Below are 18,870 nucleotides of genomic sequence, written 5' to 3' on the forward strand. Positions count from 1 at the left end.
ATCAATCATTTTTGATTTAGGGAAATATCTTATTTATAAACAAAAATTAAGTAGAATTAAAATATGTACTCTGGGGACACCAAAGATTTATTTGACATCTTAAAAGTCAGTGCAATTGATTTGTCTCTAGATACACACCAGTTACATCTTTCTCTGAGGGATGTTTATAAAATATGCTTAAGCATCTTAATTAAACTAAGGCCTAGGTCTGTCTTTAGCAAGATATCTGTGTGAATTTTTTATAAAATAATTTATTCAAATAAATTGTATTATGATTTTTTTTCTATTTGTTAACACATTTTTTCACTGTATTATGATATGTGTGTGATGTGATTATTGTCTGGTTTATTAATTATAATGTGTTCAATAATAAATTAATAAAAAAAAATGTCTATCCTATATATTGATATGGAAGTCATTACCATTTGTTTATTGATTATAATGTCTGCAATAATAAATTAATAAATTACAAAATAAAACCATTGCTGAATATTTCAAAATAAGAGCATCTCAGTGTAACATGTAGCAGAAAACAGTGATTTGGATCTGCTGGCAGTTTTGGAGCCCCAGACTTCAAGTTAAGGAGATTATCAATGAAATGACACTTCAAAATCAGTAAATGAAATACATCTGGACCACAAAACCATAAACCAAAAAGTCACAAGTAGCACATGTATATTTGTAGAAATAGCCAACAATACATTGTATGGGTCAAAATTTATATAATAAAGGTATAGTTCACCAAAAAAATAAAAAAGCTGTCATTTACTCATACTCATGTTGTTGTAAACCTGTGTGAGTTTTTTATTTTATATTCATGAACACAAAAGAAGATATTTTGATAAATGATGGTAAGTACAGAGCTGATTGTAACCACTGACTTCCATAGTAGGAAAACAAATATAATGGAAGTATTGTAATAAATGAAGATGATATTTTGATCAATAATGGTAAGTTGATGGTAAACATTAAATTTCATCACATTTGGTTTTCCTACTATGGAAGATAATGGTTACAAATACATGTGTGCTTACCATTACTTATCAAAATATCTTCTTGTGTGTTCACCAAATAAAAATAAACTTATTAAAATAACATGGGGGTGAGAAAATGACAGAATTTTCATTTTTGGGTGAACTATCCCTTTAAGTAACGATCATGTTTCATGATGATATTTTGAAAATTTCCTACGGTAAATATATAAAAAATGCATTTATCATTAGTGATATGTGTTACTAAGGACTTCATTTGGAGAACTTTAAAGGTGATTTTCTCAATATAATATTGCACCCTCGGATACCAGATTTTTAAATAGTTGTATCTAAGCCAAATATTGTCCTATCCTACAAAACCCATACATACATCAGTACAAAGCTAGCCATATTTATTCAGCTTTCAGGTGATGTATCTTATTATGCCATTAAAACTCTTATGACTGGTTTGTGGTCTCAAGGATTTAGCATATTCAAGTAGCACACATTAAGAATACATTGAGATTCCCAAGATGCTATGAGACAATTGTAAGTTTAAGAAGAATTTTATTTGCTTCGTAAGCTACTAGATTTTTAACAAAGGTCATGATGGGTGTGTAAATCTGTGCTAAATGTTTCTTATGGGCAGGAGAAAGCCAATTGTACAATGATTCAAATGCAACTGTCAGAAAACATCTCTACTAAAAGTAGTACAGAATACTACATTTCTCTCAATCTGATTTAACTGTTGTTAGTGATGACCATTATCAGCGGAGATCTCCATTAAATAGACCATTAAGACATAGTATAAATCCTTCAAAATGTCACCGATAAACTGCTTCATATTCTAACAACTGCAGGATTCTTGTTAAATTGTTCCCATTAACTAATAACTGACAGTCCTGTGAATCCTGATATACTTTAACAAGAAATATGCAAAGTCTAAAAACAGAGAAAGATAAAGATCAATATTCTAAATTCTCTCTTATCATCTTGTGAACCACAAAACATGTCTACATGGTACACTGTATGGATTTCAAAGTTGGCCATGTATTTATAATACTGTAAACTCACATAATCACAGTTTGTGTTTCCACCATGTAAACACACAAAAGAGTTTGTCATATGAAATATTAAGGGAACAAATCTCCCTTCACGAGGTGGCACAGCATGATCTTCTCATCGATAGCTCACTTTCTACAAACAGCTGCAAGAACAGATCATTGACTTTGAGTTTGAGGATGGAGAAAGAAGCTGATACATTTAGCATAAACGATCCTAAATTCTAAACACAAAGTCAAAACCGTCTGCACAATTTGATGACAATGAACAATAATAATGCAAACTTGGAGCGCTCTTATCTGTGACGCACAAACAGGGTTATTATCTGGTAAGAATAGGGCACAGAATATACATTGGGTCTCGACGTGACTCGCACCAACATCAACACATCGATCTACAGGGTGCTCCACGAGGGTTTCAAACAGGTAATGTCCGCCTGTGTGTCATGATGGGCAATGTCTAGATGGGTTGGAAAGATCCCTCCTCCACATAAGGTGACTATAACAGTTACATGTGTGGATGTAGGAGCTCCGGCGTCAAAATCTCCTTGACCTTCACAGGGTCTCGTTATGCCCAGACGAGTGGTCTCTCCTAGGGGTGGAGGCGCGGGAGGAGCCCTTGTCTGTGCTCTCCGAGCTGGAGCTCAGGTGCTGCTGCTCAGAGCCAGCACTGGAGGTGACAGTAGATGAGGAGGTGGAGGAGGAGCGAGCCTTCTCCTTAAAGTCTGTGATGATGACAGTCACATTGCCCACTGTTATAGCGAGCTGCTGGGCGGAGCTTCTGTCTATGTTCTTCAGTTTAGGTCTGGAGTACAATAGAGAGGAAGAGAAAGCAAAGAAACTTTTATTCATTTTAAATTTTATATTAAGGTTTTATTTTCATAAAAAATTTTCTTTACATTATGCAGGATGATTTTATGTAGAAAACAGTAAATCACCAACACAAAGGACTTAAGCAGAGTTTTCAAAGGCAGGGGTGGGTGATAAACTGTAGGTTTGATAAACAGGTAGAAATTTGTCAACTGGTAGAGATTTTGGACTATATTGTCTCTATCGAAGTTATGTGTCCATGTCACGTTGAAGTGCGCGTGGTCATGAAAACTAAACGTTTGCAACATTTAATTTAACCAATGCAGTTTTTAAACAAGTTATTCAATGCTGCGTAAACACAAAACATCGCCTTCATTGCTCTGGATTAAATGCAAGATTTAACTTGTGTCGAATTGAATGAATCGCGCAAATCATTGAACTCGCGTTTGGTGCGTATGCCCTATAATGCTGCGTACACACCAAATACGGAACATTGCGTTCCTTGCTTTAGGTTACATGCGAGATTTAACTTTGTGTTGAATTTAATATTTTCAACTTGCGCAAAGACCCATTTGAGGTGAATAGCATGTGATTTCGCAGAAATTTCGCCACCCGATTCGCATCCTTCGCATCGCCCCTTGCAATTCACATCTATTTGCGTCTTTGCATTGAATTTGTATGTAATCTACTCATACACAAATCTCAAGTTCAAACTCGCATTTGGTTTATAATGCTGCGTACACAACAAATGCGAAACATTGTGTTCTTCGCTCTAGATTACGTGCAGGATTTAATCTTGTGTCATGCAAATATTTCGCTTGAGTTGAATATTTTCAACCTGTGCGAAAACGCTTTTGAACTAAACAGCACATGTTTTCGCTGCAATTGCAATGCCCGATTTGCGTCATTCGCATCGCCCCATGCAAGTTCGCATCTATTCGCGTCTTTGCATTGATTTTGTATGTAATCTACTCAGGCAAATTGTTGAATTCACATTTTGTGTGTACGTGCATAGTGCCACATACACACCAAATGCGAAACCTTGCGTTCGTTGCTCTAGATTACTCGCGGGATTTAATCTTGTTTCATGCGAATTTTTCCCTTGAGTTGAATATTTTCAACCTTTGCGAAGACACGTTTGAGGCAAATGTTGCATGTGTTTTCGTGACAATTGCACCACCCGATTTGAATCATTCGTAACGAGTTTGTATGTAATCTACTCAAATACAAATCTCAAGTTCAAACTCGCATTTGGTTTATAATGCTGCGCACACAACAAATGCAAAACATTGTGTTCTTCGCTCTAGATTACGTGCAGAATTTAATCTTGTGTCATGCAAATATTTAGCTTGAGTTGAATATTTTCAACCTGCGCAAAAAAATGCTTTTGAAGTAAATAGCACTTGTTTTCGCGGCAATTGCAATGCCCGATTCGCGTCTTTCGCATCACCCCATGCAAGTTCGCATCTATTCGCGTCTTTGCATCGACTTTGTATGTAATCTATTCAGGCAAATTGTAGAATTCACATTTGGTGTGTACGTGCGTAGTGCCACATACACACCAAATGCGAAAAATTGCGTTCGTTGCTCTAGATTACTCCCGGGATTTAATCTTGTTTCATGCAAATTTTTCGCTTGAGTTCAATATTTTCAACCTTTGCGAAGACGCGTTTGAGGCAAATAGCACGTGTTTTCGAGACAATTGCACCAGCCGATTTGAATCATTCGCAACGTCTTTGTATGTAATCTACTCGCGCAAATCATTAAATTTGTGTTTCTAATGCTGCATACACACACCAAACTTGAAAAATGGCGTTCCTCTCTCTAGATTACTCACGGGATATAATCTTGAGTCATGCAATATTTCACTTGAGTTGAATTTTTCAACCTGCGCGAAGACGCGTTTGAGGCAAATGTTGCACGTGTTTTCGTGGCAATTGCACCACCTGATTCACGTCATTCGCATCGATTCATTAAATCATTAAATTTGCATTTGGTGTGTACGCCCCATAATGCTGCATACAGACCAAATGCGAAACATTGCGTTCTTCGCTCTTAATTACTTTGGAATTTAACTTGTCATGCGATGTTTTCACTTGAGTTGAATATTTTCAACTTGCGTAAAGACGCATTTAAGGCGAATGACGTGTTTTTCGCAGCAATTACACTGCCGATTTGCGTCATTCACATCGCCCCGCACGAGTTCGCGTCTATTCGCATCTTTGCATTGTCTTTGTATGTAATCAACTCATGCAAATCGTTCAATTCGTGTTTGGAGTGTACACCCATAGTACTGCATACACACCAAACGTGAACATCGCTCTAGACTGCTATATGTCCTCTGTTTCTCTGACTAAATTACCTTTCTACCTTTAATAAGATACATTTTTATTTATTATCCTTATTTGATAACTGACTGCTTATCTTCTGTAAGCTTGAGTTTTTTGTTTTCTTTATTATGCTTGATAAGTTTTTTCGTGAGAGTTATGAAAATTATATGGCATTAAAAAATTTAATAACATAAAAACCTCATTAAAAGAAAACACTACTGGGATACATACCATTAAATAAAATGAATCCTATCGTGATATAAGATTTTGGTCATATCGCCAACCCCAAGGCAGGGGTAGGAAAATTTTTGTAGGTGCGATCAAGATCATGATCTACCAGCTTACAATTTACATTTATTTATTTAGCAAACACTTTTATCTAAAGCGACTTACAATTTAAATATTATTTAACATTTTGTCAAGTATAGTCTAAGAGAAGTTTTTACATTTCCTAGCTTTAAGTTCAGTAGTGCATGCCGTTTAAAAAGCCAATGTGTTTGCAACTACAAACCTGCTAAACTATTTGCTGTTCATTTACAGTAACTTCCCGTAAATAATTCAGCAGTTGTGAGTAATTCAACACATCACAAGCACCTGCATGCACAACCCTGCCTTCTTTAAGAAAACTGCTGAAGCAGATCGGCTCTGATCTTACCGTGAAATTATAGATTTGTTATTCTTCGTCACTGACTTGCCAGATTTCACGCCGTTACTTTCACCAGTTGGACCTTTATGAACGAGTTTGGGCCTGTGAACATTGTTACAATATGCTGTCAGGTTATTGTTGTAGAAGCAAAACATCATGCCATTACCTACTATATAAATTCATAACATCCGTTTAGATCAGATGGCTGCGTAACAGTACTCACTTTATCTTCTTGGCGGTGGGTTTTTTACTAGGTGTGAGGCTTTTGTGTCTCTCCTTGTGTTTTTCCATTATGGCTCGTTCTATCTTTCCTTTTTTGAGCTCCTCTCTCTCTGCACCCATCCTCTCTGCCGGCTGCATCCCGGAGCTTGCTGTGTGCGGATGCTCTTTGTCCATGTTTTCCCTGTGGGGCTGAAGTTTCTCCAGCGCTCCTCTGTCTGTGTGTTCTCCGTCCGTTCTGTTGAGATGTAGCAGATCCTGGGTCAGCTCCGATCTCTCGGGCCTCCTGTCTGCATCGATCTGCTGGTGTTTCTCCAAAACGCGCTCCGGTCTCCGCTCCTTCGGAGAATGTCCTCTGTCCGGCTGACCTCCATCAAGACATAATCTCTCCGGATGGTCGGAGTCAGGGTGGAGACTGCTGAGTCTGTCCGAGTCAGAGTTGTCCATGTCGAAGTGTTCGTCGTCGGGCAGGTCTCTGTCTGACCTTTCTCTCCTTTCTTTTTTGGCTGGGGGTGGAGCGGCGTACTGCTGAGCAACCTGCTGTGCCACGAGTTGAGAGTTTATCCTAGGTTTCCTAGAAAAAAATTGCCAGAATGACTTAAATGTCATATAAACAAAAAACTAGTGGTTGACTAATGCGTTTTTCAAAAGCCAATATCTGAAGAGCAAGTGACAGGTGCCAGAGATAATGCACATATACATAATGTACTGTATAGGATGATGTACAATTTGCGGTTATGATTTCCAAATAAACCCTGACTGGGTTATCAGGACCCCAGCGTCATGTTGTCTCACTCGCTTAAGGGTTTATTTGTGACCTGCTGACATTAACCACTAACTAGAAAGTGAAATATGTAGTTAGATCATACAAATTATACAAACCCCAGTTGTCTTTCTTTGAGACCAAAATGTGATTTTTTTAAATGTGGTTCTTCATTTACAATGGATGTGGATGGTGACCACCTCTTTAAGGTTTAAAGGAACACCATTGCATCATTAAAAATTCAACTTGTTAAACATGTCATATCATTGGATAGTTACCCGGTACAGTACCACACGGCTGGGCTCAGCTCGCTTAACTCAGCACAGGGTTTAGTGTTGCTTTAAAGTGGGTGGGATGGGATTATAAACTTATTACAGTTGCACCGCATCTACTGTTGTGACATCATCGTAAAAAAAACACTATACAAAAAAAAACGCTCAACAAGGGAGCAATGGAGCATATAAATTAAATAGCGTTCTTGATTCTCGGCATAAAAGGAGTTTGGGAACTTGTACAATAAAGCACAGATGACGGCATCACTTAGTTTGCAAGTGAGTAAGCTAATCTTGCATTAAGCGACGCCACTGGTAGTAATGATTTTCTCTGACAAATCAATGATCTGCAGTATTACATGCGGTGGCGACTGGTCAATAGGGGACGCCACCCCCCAAAGTTGGCCAGAGAATAAAGCTACTTTAACATGTTACCAAAAAGTTAAATATATAGTGCAAATTAATACAAAATAAAATAATTTTGTTGTACTATTTCACTGTTAGTCATGTTATCATTTATTAAAAAAAAGAAATAATCAAAACTGACTTTGTTGTGTGTGTGTGTGTGTATGTGTCATGTTTCTGCATCTGGGGCACACCCCTAATGAGTAGCTATGTAGGTCAGTAAAAACATGTGACCTGAGGCTGAGCTCTAATTGGCTGTTTCAGATCCGCCTTGGGGCGCAGGACTGTGTGCCCCAAACCCTCCCACTTATGTTGTAAGCGAATCAGTATTGTTTTTATGTCTTTGACCTCGTGTGATTGGATCATTCTCAGTGTCTCATAACAGCGTTGCAGATTGCCATATAACTGCTAGCTATAGTATTGATTAGTGAAAGCAAGTGAAATATCTTGAGATAAAGGAAATATGACTTTATGCTTACCATGCATCTCAAGCACTACATTCTCCTGTACGCACATGCGCGACCTACGCGTTCCAAGTACACGCGGTTACAAAAATCTTCCGGTGCGCGTACAGTGTGTACTATTCAGATGATAAAATTTTTGTCACGCGCACTATACGCGGACCATCGCGTATGCATAAAAACAGGGCTATACTTCTAGCTTTGCTTGATAAGCAATACAACTCAAGATATAGGCCTGTTTCACAGACAAGGCTTAGCTAAAGCCAGGACCAGGCTGTAGTTAAATAAAAAATGTTGAGCATCTTTTATAAACATGCCTTAGAAAAAGACGTTACTGGTGTGTACCTTGAGACAAATCAATAGCATTTGCATATTTTAAGATCCGTCAATGCAAGTTATTTTCGGATGAGACAGTTTAAACGTGTTTTTGGCTAGGAATAGCCTTAAGCTTTGTCTGTGAAACCAGGGAATTAGTCTTGTTTTCTGGAAAAAAAAGATTAAAAAATTAAGCCAACTGCAAAACAACACAAAAATACTAAGAATACATTTTTGCAGTGAAACAATTCAAATATAATCCACAACTTGATGTAGGGCTTGACTGTTGTTTTATGCAAAATATCAGCCGTTCACACTTTAACTATAATGTTGTGGATATCGCTGTCCTTCTGGCAGTTGCACATTATTACGTTATTTAAGCAGACATCCTTAAACTTATGTTTACTGTGTAAACAACACAGTTCAGGCACAGAGAATGAAAATAAGGTTGTATTTATTAACAATTAGTTAATGCATTAGTTAACATGAACTATTAATTAACAATACTTCTAAAGCATTTATTAATCTTAGTTTATGTTAATTTTAGCATTTACTAGAATATTATTAAAATCAAAGGTTTCAACTGTAACATCAGTTAATGCACCATGTACTATCATGAATAACTGTATTGACTTTAACTAGCATTAACAAGAATTAATTAATGATATAAAACTAAACTAGTCAACATTTAAAGTGGATCAAAACTTTTTATAAACGTGGTCTTAAAACCAACACCCAATCCCCGTTTTTTTCTTTGAACAACTTTAATGATCCACGTCAAATGTTGACTGGTGTATATTGTTCATGGTTTGTTTATTAATGCATTTACTAATGTTTACTAATACAACCTTACTGTAAAGTGTTACCGGATTATTTTAGATTTAAGGGTTTTTTTACCAAACCTGTTTGCATATTTTCAGGACACTAGAAGAAATATACAGAGTGAGTCACATGGAGATATTTAATGACATTTTTGTGTCCTTTTGAAGCTTGATGTCGCAATTACCATCCACTCCAATTGAAAAAAAACTACACTTCCTAAAAAAATCTATGCTTTGGTTCTGAGGAACAAAGAAACCCATAAGAGGTTTGAAAAAAATTAGCGCGAGTAACAATATCCAAAAAGTCTATGATATAACAATTTTTAAATAAAATCAATGAAATGCCTTCTTATTCTGAATAAGGCCTTTCATCTGACAACGTTTGAAAAATTACCTCTTTGTGGTAAATGAGAGTATTTTAGCTTGAGAAGTATCGCTTTTTAATAAAATCCTGTTGATGATTTGACTGATGGCGGTTCGCTGTGATAATTGAATTAAATGATCTTGTGTTGTGTTTCAGATTTAATTTCATCTGCGTTATACTGACGGCATATAATCAGCATTCACTAATCTTATTAAAGAGGTTATGCTCTTCATACTGTCTAACAAATACAAATCAAAATACTCTCATTGCTGTCACAACACATAATATCAAAAGTGTGTTTTGATATGTGTGTCAAAGTGTGTCAAAAATGTTAAACTGAAAATCTTAAGTATATTCTTTGTTGCTATTAGTCTGAGCTCCACAGCGCGAGTTTGGCTGGACAAGAAAAGACAGGGTTTGTTTTTTGTGTCCGTCCATGTGGTATCCAGCCGATTGCCACAGATGTTGCTACTCTGGTGTGTAACAGCAACCAGATATCACACATGTTTGAACCAGAACGGCCTAATAAAAATAGCTTCATCAAACAACCTATTTATCAGACAGCGGACACCGATCCTGTTGCTTCAGCGAAGCATCAAAATTAACATTCAAGCATGTAATGGAGAAAGGAGATGCATGTGTACTTCACACCATACCATACACAATAGATGAAAAGACTGTAATTATTAGAGATACCCTCATCTGAGATCTAACCAGTACTACACTTTCCACGTTCATCCCAAAGATTTGGTTGAAAAAAGGGAATGAGTGAAACATCAAAGCATATGAGGTATCTTATATTATGGTTTTTATGATTTTAAGAATAATCTGTGCAACACAAAAACACTTTGCATTAATCTGATAATCCATTTTGTACCTGAAACGGCTAAAATAATTGTACACTGTTACCAATGGCTTTCCTCTTAAATAAAAATTATGCATATACTAAATATCTACTACTAAATATAAAATGTGTTTATAGTATATGTAATAAATGTATACGCAGTATGTATTCCTACGCAATGTGTTTTTAATATCTCATGTTTCGTGATAGTTTGAATAAAATATGAAACCATTAAACATGGAAATCATTCTGGTTAGATATATTATTTACAACAAATCACAATAAAATGACTATAAGAATAAATGTGATGTAAATTAAATACTTTAAATTGAGCAGATGTGATCACATGTCCCTTCATCATGCATCATGCATGTAAAAATACTGTAAAAAAATGTATTTATTAAAGAAATATCAAAATGTATGCATTTGGCAGACGCTTTATGCAAAGCAAATACTTTTTTATCAGTATGTGTGTTCCTTGGGTTCGGACACATGACCTTTTGCACTGCTAACGCAATGGTTTACCACTGAGCTATACAGAAGCAAAAGCCACTTTAGCTCCTTTTACTTTTTCTGCAATTGTGCAATAAGTTCAAATGAATAAATTCAGTTCACCCCAGGAAAATTTCTGAAAATCTTGTATACTTCTTTGTACAAAATACTACCTTAAATTCCAACACAAGTTTATTACTTAGAAATTCCTTCGTATTATGAAATTATGTTGAAGTTACCGTAAAGGTCATGCATAACAGCAATGACCCAAATACCTTAATCAAAATGACAGCACGCTACAAAACAGCCTAGTTTCATATTTTGCACTTCACTCAATAACGCAGCATCAGGAAAAACAGCTCGACATGGCTAACAAAACAACAATGCCGCATTAACAAATCGTATATGGGCTGTCATGCACCATTTCCTGTAGTTTCATAAAGGCAGTGGGTTCGATTCCCAGGGTACACACATCTACTGATGAAAAATGTATAGCTTGAATGCACTGTCAGTCACTTTGGATAAAAGCATCTGCCAAATGCATTCACTTAAATGTAGGCAAATGGGCCCCTAGCTAGCACAGACCAGGATGCATCCATAGTATGATCCTGGTGCCTGTCCTCGTGTCCTAGCGTGTCATTGAGATTCTATAGGAGTAGTATGACGTCAGCATGCAAAAAATCCATACCATCCTAATCAACAAGTAATTATATCAACGTTGACATCGCCGGTACATGCATCTGCATTGATGGTTTTATATGGTGATCTTCCATTACTAACAATAAAGCCGCAGTGTCACTTTACCTTGTAGATGTACCTTTCCGCACATCACATATACTGCATTTGAATGCCTCTGCACTGTTTTTGAAGGTGCAGACGCTACAGTCCCAAAATCCGTTGTCTGCAGAGGGCTTGGCTTGTCTTTTTGGCCTGCGAGATGCAAAGGAAAAAACTGTCAGGTTATCATAACAACACATGCACCCTAATTAGTGCGAGTGTCATCATGTGCACTTCATTCTATGCGCACTAGCACGAATTAAGCGCAACTTAAACACGATCACACCAATTCGGCTCTCGAACTTGTTATTTTGCATGCCTGAAAATCAAACAAGCTTCAGATATCGACAAGAAAAGCGAGTTAGAAGAAGAGAGGAGGCGTTTCCTAAATTCCCTTTGTCTAGAACTGGATACCGGGAGTCAGGCTGGGCTCTATATCCGCCATGGCTGCGCTTTTTTGCTGTTAAATCCGACCAGGAAAAATAAGTAGACTTCATCATCGCACGGCTATACTCCACATGGACACCCGCATGCGAGGTGGTTTTAAAAAGTCAGATTAAACGAGATGTTTCTATACCTTGATGGGCTTTTCTTGTCGCCCATAATGGGAGAAACACCGTCTTCCAGAGGAGGGGGCTTCTGTAATTTACAGTGTGAGCTCCAGACAGAGCCGCTGCCGCTGATATCGCACACTTGCACTCGCTGACCGCCGCAGCGCGAGGCGTCGCTCCGTCACGTGACCCCGCCTTCAGCCAATCGCGACGCGTCCACGTTTAAAAGTCAAAAATATTTTATAGAGAAATGTGTGGGTCAGTCGAGACTGGGATCACTGTGGACGACATACCATCGTTATCATTCAGAGAAAGGAAGAGCAAAACAATTAAATAAAATAAAATACTTTAATAAACATTAAAGGGATAGTTCAACCAAAAATAAAAATTCTCTCATCATTTACTCACTCTCATGTTTTTACAAACCTGTACCTATACATTTCTTTATTCTGATGAACACGAAACAGATATTTTGAGGAATGTTTGTAAACAAACCGTTCATGAGCCTCATTCACTTCCATAGTATTCTTTTTCCTACTATGGAAGTGAATGGGGAATTCCTCAAAATATCTACTTTCGTATTCAATTTATACAAGTTCGTAACAACATGAAAGTGAGAAAATTATGACAGAATTTTCATTTTTGGGTAAACTATCCCATTAATATTCAAGATTTTGTCTGAAGATTTTGTCTGAACAAGGGGTTTCCAAACTTCATGATAGCATGGACCCCCACATGATGAACCTTCAGCGAGGGTCCCTTTCCTAACATTCATCAATATATTTTGTATAAAGAATTGCTCAATGTGTTAGTTAATTGGGATATTATAGACAGCAAATTGAATACAAACTTAAATAATTTGGTATCACAGTACACTTTTATCATTTTTGCTTTGTCTTTTGTCTCTTTTTGGGGACCCCATACCCAGTTTCTGATGTTACCATTTAAATAAGTGCAAGTCAAGCTTTCTGACACCATTGTGCACAAAATACTGTTTTTGAAGGACCCCCATTCACAAATTCGACCCAATAAAATGTTTTATTGCTTCCCCCGAAAAGATGTTTATTCATCCTCAAATAACTAATTACTAAGAAAAGCTATATATTTATATATTTGTGTTATTTTAGAGACTTATTTTAATGCTTGTTTTGTCTTATTCCAAATAATTTTGAGTCATCCTGAGCCCCCTTGGAAGTTTGTCAAAGCCCCCCTTGTTCAGAAACTCTGCATAAATAAATCAGTAGCAGTTAAATGAATGTCTGGCAGTATATAGTTAAACAGGTGTATGTTGTGACTGAACTTAAATTGCAATGTATACCACTCTCTTAAAATATTCTAAAGAAAATATTATTAAGATTAAATTTAAAAAAAAACTTTAATCAAGTTACTTCATGTAATAAAGCTGAGGGTCTAAGCTTTTGAAAAGATACCATAAACAGTGGTGTGAAAAAGTGTTGGCCCCTTCCTGATGTTTTTTTTTTTTTTGCATGTTTGTCACACTTTAATGTTTCAGATCAATATGAATCAAAGATTAACACAAGTAAACACCACATGCAGTTTTTAAATGAAGGTGTTTATTATGAAGGGAAAACAAAATGTGTAGTGATAATTATTACTTCCTTTATACTTTAAGGAACTGAAAGTAAACCCTCTAATTCAAATCCAATGCAGCTCATATGCAGAGCAGATACTCACAGAGCCCATGCATACAGCTCTATTTTTTGGATCCCATAGAGAGGACTAAACTACTAAATTGGAAAGCTGGAAAAAGAGACAGCAAATTGTTAAAATGGGTATTGTTAAAATGGAATGGGCATTTCACAGACAGGCAGAAACACAATTAGGAAGAAGAGAAAACCTGCTTGGTGAACAATGTTTATTGTGTATACAGTGCCTCCTTCTGGTTAGCTTTTAAAGTGCACTCTACAGTGATGCTAGGGTTCTCCAATTAATTGTGTATGATTTTATAGTTTTACTGAATTATCGTGGCCTATTTGAGAGTCAGGCGTAACACGAAGGTCACTGGTTTGAGTCTCACAGCCGGTGGGTTGTGACTGAGGTGCCCTTTAAGCAAGGCACCTTAACCCCAATTGCTCTACGGGCGCTGCAGAGATAGCTGCCCACTGCTCCGGGTGTGTGTTTATAACTTGCACTGCCTGTGTTTACTACTCACTGGGATGGGTTAAAAGCAGAGGTCAAATTTCGAGTATGAAAAAACTTAACAATAATTCCACTTTCCACTTAATTTTACTTAAAAAGTCTCCCAGCCTGGTTTTAGCTGGTTGTAGCAGGCAGTTTACAGTGGCTTTGGCCAATTTTGTAACTGGTCAAGCTGGTGTTAACTTGCAGACTGTAAGCGTGGCCGGTTCAAAACATAGCCATGAAAGTTAAGACTCTATCTTAAGAACTAGTCTGACCAGCTATAAATGAGTTAAGGGCTTATTACTTTTAGACCAATCTACCATTTAATATACTTAAACCAGTTATGATCAGTCTTGAAGAAAAAATGCATGACTAACTTTTAACAATAGCCTTAAAAGTTTGTCCAACTGGTCACAGCTGACCTACCAGCTAAAAGCTGACCAACCAGCTTGATCAGGCTTGAAAACCATCTTAACCAGCTTGGGACCATAGTAAACCAGCTCTGACCAGCCAATCAGCTTAGCCAAGCTGCCCAAGCTTCCATCCTGGCCAAGTTGGTCTTTTCAGTAGAGTGGTCTGGTCTGTCTGCTGGTTGTGATGAAGTTTTTTTGCTTGAGTGAGTGACCAGCTAAACTGCTGAACGCCATTTGGCCAGGCTGTAAAATCCGAATAAACAACCCTGCCGAAAAAAATAGCTGGTTGGCTGGTTTTAGCTGGTCTTACAGCCTGGCCAAATGGCGTTCAGCACTTTATCTGATCATACTGGTCTTCCAGCCCCACCAGCTTGACCAGGCTGGAAGACCATGGCCCCAGTTTTGCCAGATTGGGAGGACCAGTTTAAGCTACTTCTTCCATCTTAAACCATATAACGCCAAGCTTCAAGCCTGGTCAAGCGTAGTGGCATAAACCACACTAAAACCAGCCTGCTACACCAGCTAAAACCAAGCTGGGGTAGTTTCAGTAGGAAAGTTAGGATGAATAAACCAGCATGGGTTTTAAAATCTGTATAGTTATCGCATTTTATCAGTAAATTGCTGACCTTAAATAACTCTCTCTCTATTCAACAAACACATCATGCACAGATATATTAACAGACAGATAAGGTACATTGGCATCTTGCCACCAAAATCGCCTATCTTGTACACTTGCCAGCGCAAGTTTTCCGTGTGGCCTTTTGGCGCGTGCTCAACGGCGACGGCGAAGCAGGCAGTGACGTCACCGGCGCCATATTAAAGATTTGCTGCTGTTTTCTCCGTGTCGCTGTTGCCATCTTTCTGTTGCCAGCCGAGACCAGAGAGTAGCAATCATACCTCCAACATGGAAATCGACACACTTCTGGGAGCCTTTAGAGGTACCTCGAGCACCATTTTACCGTCTTTGCAGAGTAACAGAGTGGGTTTTGTACATTTGTTAGCCTGTAAGCTACGCAAGCTGATCAAACTAGCCGCTCATGCTAGCTGCCGAACCTGCCGGGAAAATGAGTAACATCACTAACAGTTAACATTGATTGCTTCTTAACGGTATACAGAAAGTGTGGGCGATTCGATCTCGTGGATGTAACAAGTCGGAAGTAAATAATCTTCTCTTTTTCACCAGTTATACACTAAAAGCCGGCTAGCCGCGAGCTACTCTTCAGTATAACAGTTAGTACTCTGAGAGCAGTACTGAGAACAGCATACACTTAATTCTTATTTACACTCAAAAAGTGTTTACTTGAAGAAAGTTCACAGACAAGTCAGCATAAAAGTTCGTTGGGCGCTTAACTTACTTGTGTTGCTATGCCCTTTATAAGAGCATGGGCTCATTTACTGGAGCCAAAGTTATTGTGCATGAACTGAAGTATGGTGTCAAAATGAATGCACTTGTGTCTGTGATCATGTGTAAAAACATCATGTTTGCAGCAGCTTCATTGTTTCATTTGCTTTTCACTGTAGATTTTGAGAAGAAAGGCGAAAAAGAAACCTGTCCGATTTTGGACCAGTTTCTGTCTCATGTTGCAAGAACAGGAGAGACCATGTAAGTTCAGCTCGTGCAGACATTCAGAGGCATTTGGGTTTAATATGATCCTGTTCTGGAAATAAACTTGCTTAGTTTTTAAGATGAATTTTTTTTACCGTCTGATGTACGGTATCCTAAGTTTGAATCATTCAGGGTGTGATGTTGTTACATCCAAATCACCATAGTGATTATCTTTGACCCTTCCCATAATTCTCCGTATAAGTCATGTGGTAGTACAATTTAATAATATCTGTGACCCAGTCTGTGAAAAACCCATTTAGTAAGTAATTTTTAGTGATTTATTGTTTTTTTATACATGCAATCATTTTACATAATGTAAAGAACATCAATATTCTGTGAAAATATATCCTTGAAATCTTTAAAGGACAAGTTCGGTATTTTAGACTTAAAGCCCTGTTTTCAGATTGTTTATGGTGAAATAGAATGGTTTTGACTGAAATTTCGACATTTTCGGCTGCCCTGAGAATTTTTGCGTGTTTGTGTTTCAGCTCAGACCTCTACAATGGGTTTAATGGTGCACTGGAACAATCCTTCCTAAAATGCATTAAACTTTAGTTTACAAAGACGTGAAACTCACCGAGTGGTCAGGGGTGTTCACTGGTATGCTCACACAAAAATCGCTGCAAAAGACGCATTCCAACAGGTTTTATCGTAGTTTTTACCAACTCCATTGACATGTATTAGATGTGCTGTGAAGTACGGTATTACTCCGCGCCGGAACTTTGTTTCTATTCTTGCAATTGGCAAAGGCGGATTAGCGCCACCACCTGGGCTGGAGTGTTTATTAATTAAGCTCTAAGCGGAAGAATGTACGGGTGTGAGGCGTTTGGGAAAATAGGTCCACAAGTTAACAACGAATGCTAAAACAGCTGTTGGAAAGCATCTTTTGCAGCGATTTTTGTGTGAGCATATCAGTGAACACCCCTGACCACTCGGTGAGTTTCACGTCTTTGTAAACAAAAGTTTAATCCATTTTAGGAAGGATTGTTCCAGTGCACCATTAAACCCATTGTAGAGCTCTGAGCTGAAACACAAACACGCGAAAATTCTCAGGACAGCCGCAAATGTCGAAATTTCAGTCAAAACCATTCTATTTCACCATAAACAATCTGAAAACAGGGCTTTAAGTCTAAAATACCGAACTTGTCCTTTAACCCTTATGTGTTGTTGGGGCCATTTTTGGCCATTTTTGCAATTTTTTTGTCTTAATTTGGCCACAACTTTCTCTGTGTTTCGGCAAATGGAATGATTTTTGGTGACAAATCTTATATTTACACATATTTTAAGAAAATGCTTTGAAATTTTTCAAAAACTTAACAATATACCGTGGGCAAATTTACTACCCTTACGTGTTGTTAGCGGCCAAAAAAGGCCACTAAATTAAACTGCTATAAAAATTTATCGGATGAAATTTTTTTCACATTTTTTTTGCATAAATCTGTTAATCAACCTCAGTACTGATCAAAACTACCAAATGTTTGCAAAAATTCCATGATTTTAACTCTTTCATTGCCAAGTTTATAAGTAGTGTCACTGATTTGGGGGAAAAAAACACACACAATGACAGATTTTCAATATAAAACGTGACTGTGGACTGGATTTTCTTTTACCTTTTTTACTGTCTTGGGCATGCCAAAGATTGGTAAAAACATTGGCTTTGATGCATTTTTAGTTTTTGTGCAGCATCAGATTAAATTTTTTTCTCCCTCATTTATTGTTTGTGGCCATTTTTTCCCCATTGACTTCCATTATAACAACATTTTTTGATTGCTGAGCCATGACACCTTATTACCATGCATTCTTGATTCTTTGTGCCTTTTCCTTTTGCAAAGAGGTAAGATTTGTCATTTTTACTGTTTATCACCATGTGGCACCATTAACCCTTTAGTAGCCTGTGCAAAAAAACAGAGCATAAATTCTGGTTTGTACATTGAGTTATATGGACTATAAAACCATTGTGTGTGTACGAGTGTGTGTGTACGAGTGTGTGTGTGTGTACGAGTGCGTGTGTGTGTGTGTGTGTGTGTGTGTGTGTGTGTGTGTGTGTGTGTGTGTGTAGGGTTAGTGTTAGTTATTGAGGAGAGAGCACCTCCCTTGCGCACCAGTTAGTGCTGCACTGGTGAGAGGGATTTAGTCTCCTGTAGCTGTCCCTCTAGACACAAATCCACAGACACCAGCAGGCACCAACAGCTCAGGAGTGAAGAGGGGAACATGCAAGTGGTGTACAGAACCAAAAAAAGAACAGTCAGCATTTGTATCCATTGTGGTAGACACACTTGCAGAGAGCACCAAGTAATATGCTGCAAGTCCTGCTGAAAAGACTGAACACACACACGAACACATATACACACCAAAAAACTTGTTTGATTGTTTAGTTCTCCATCCATCCTCTACTCTTGCTTCATTGTTCAGTTTATTTGAAGTTGTTTTTGCATTTTGGTTCATAATAAATGTTGTTCATAAATCTGATGCAGAGAAGATTTTTTACAGATTTTCCACACAGACGCACACACATGCAAGCACGCACGCACGCAGACACTCTCTCTCTCTCTCTCTCTCCTCTCTCTCTCTCTCTCTCTCTCTCTCTCTCTCTCTCTCTCTCTCTCT

At 37.7% G+C, this 18,870-nt stretch overlaps 2 protein-coding genes across 3 annotated transcripts in view; one reads left to right on the forward strand and one right to left on the reverse strand.

The window, feature by feature from the left end:
- The window catches only part of ppp4r2a (protein phosphatase 4, regulatory subunit 2a), a 28,983-nt gene that overhangs the window by 248 nt on the left and 9,865 nt on the right, over positions 1-18,870 (forward strand). Inside the window, exons 1-2 of one of the 2 annotated variants that reach the window (XM_065286245.2) lie at positions 15,258-15,595; positions 16,179-16,260. In XM_065286245.2, the coding sequence (XP_065142317.1) occupies positions 15,562-15,595; positions 16,179-16,260 (116 nt within the window). In that variant the 5' untranslated portion in view covers positions 15,258-15,561. Of the gene's footprint in view, positions 1-15,257; positions 15,596-16,178; positions 16,261-18,870 lie in introns of those variants that run through there. The other variant, XM_073813024.1, reaches the window with a different exon arrangement.
- rybpa (RING1 and YY1 binding protein a) lies at positions 400-12,283 on the reverse strand. Its single transcript, XM_065249832.2, has 5 exons — positions 12,129-12,283; positions 11,579-11,704; positions 6,042-6,611; positions 5,828-5,920; positions 400-2,837 (listed from the first exon to the last, which is right to left on the reverse strand). Exons 1-5 carry the CDS (start codon positions 12,152-12,154, stop codon positions 2,588-2,590), a joined length of 1,065 nt encoding a protein of 354 aa, XP_065105904.1. The 5' UTR covers positions 12,155-12,283; the 3' UTR covers positions 400-2,587.

Source organism: Paramisgurnus dabryanus, chromosome 21 (genome assembly GCF_030506205.2).
Source record: "Paramisgurnus dabryanus chromosome 21, PD_genome_1.1, whole genome shotgun sequence".
In the NCBI taxonomy this organism is placed as follows: Eukaryota; Metazoa; Chordata; class Actinopteri; order Cypriniformes; family Cobitidae; genus Paramisgurnus; species Paramisgurnus dabryanus.

Bases quoted from the DNA above. Each gene is read 5' to 3' on its own strand.
- rybpa (XM_065249832.2), bottom strand. From the start codon at position 12,154: ATGGGCGACAAGAAAAGCCCATCAAG. The intron at 6,612-11,578 runs GTAAAGTGACAC...ATTTTTTTCTAG, and splicing joins CGGAAAGGTACATCTACAAG to GAAACCTAGGATAAACTCTC. The intron at 5,921-6,041 runs GTGAGTACTGTT...CAATGTTCACAG, and splicing joins CCCACCGCCAAGAAGATAAA to GCCCAAACTCGTTCATAAAG.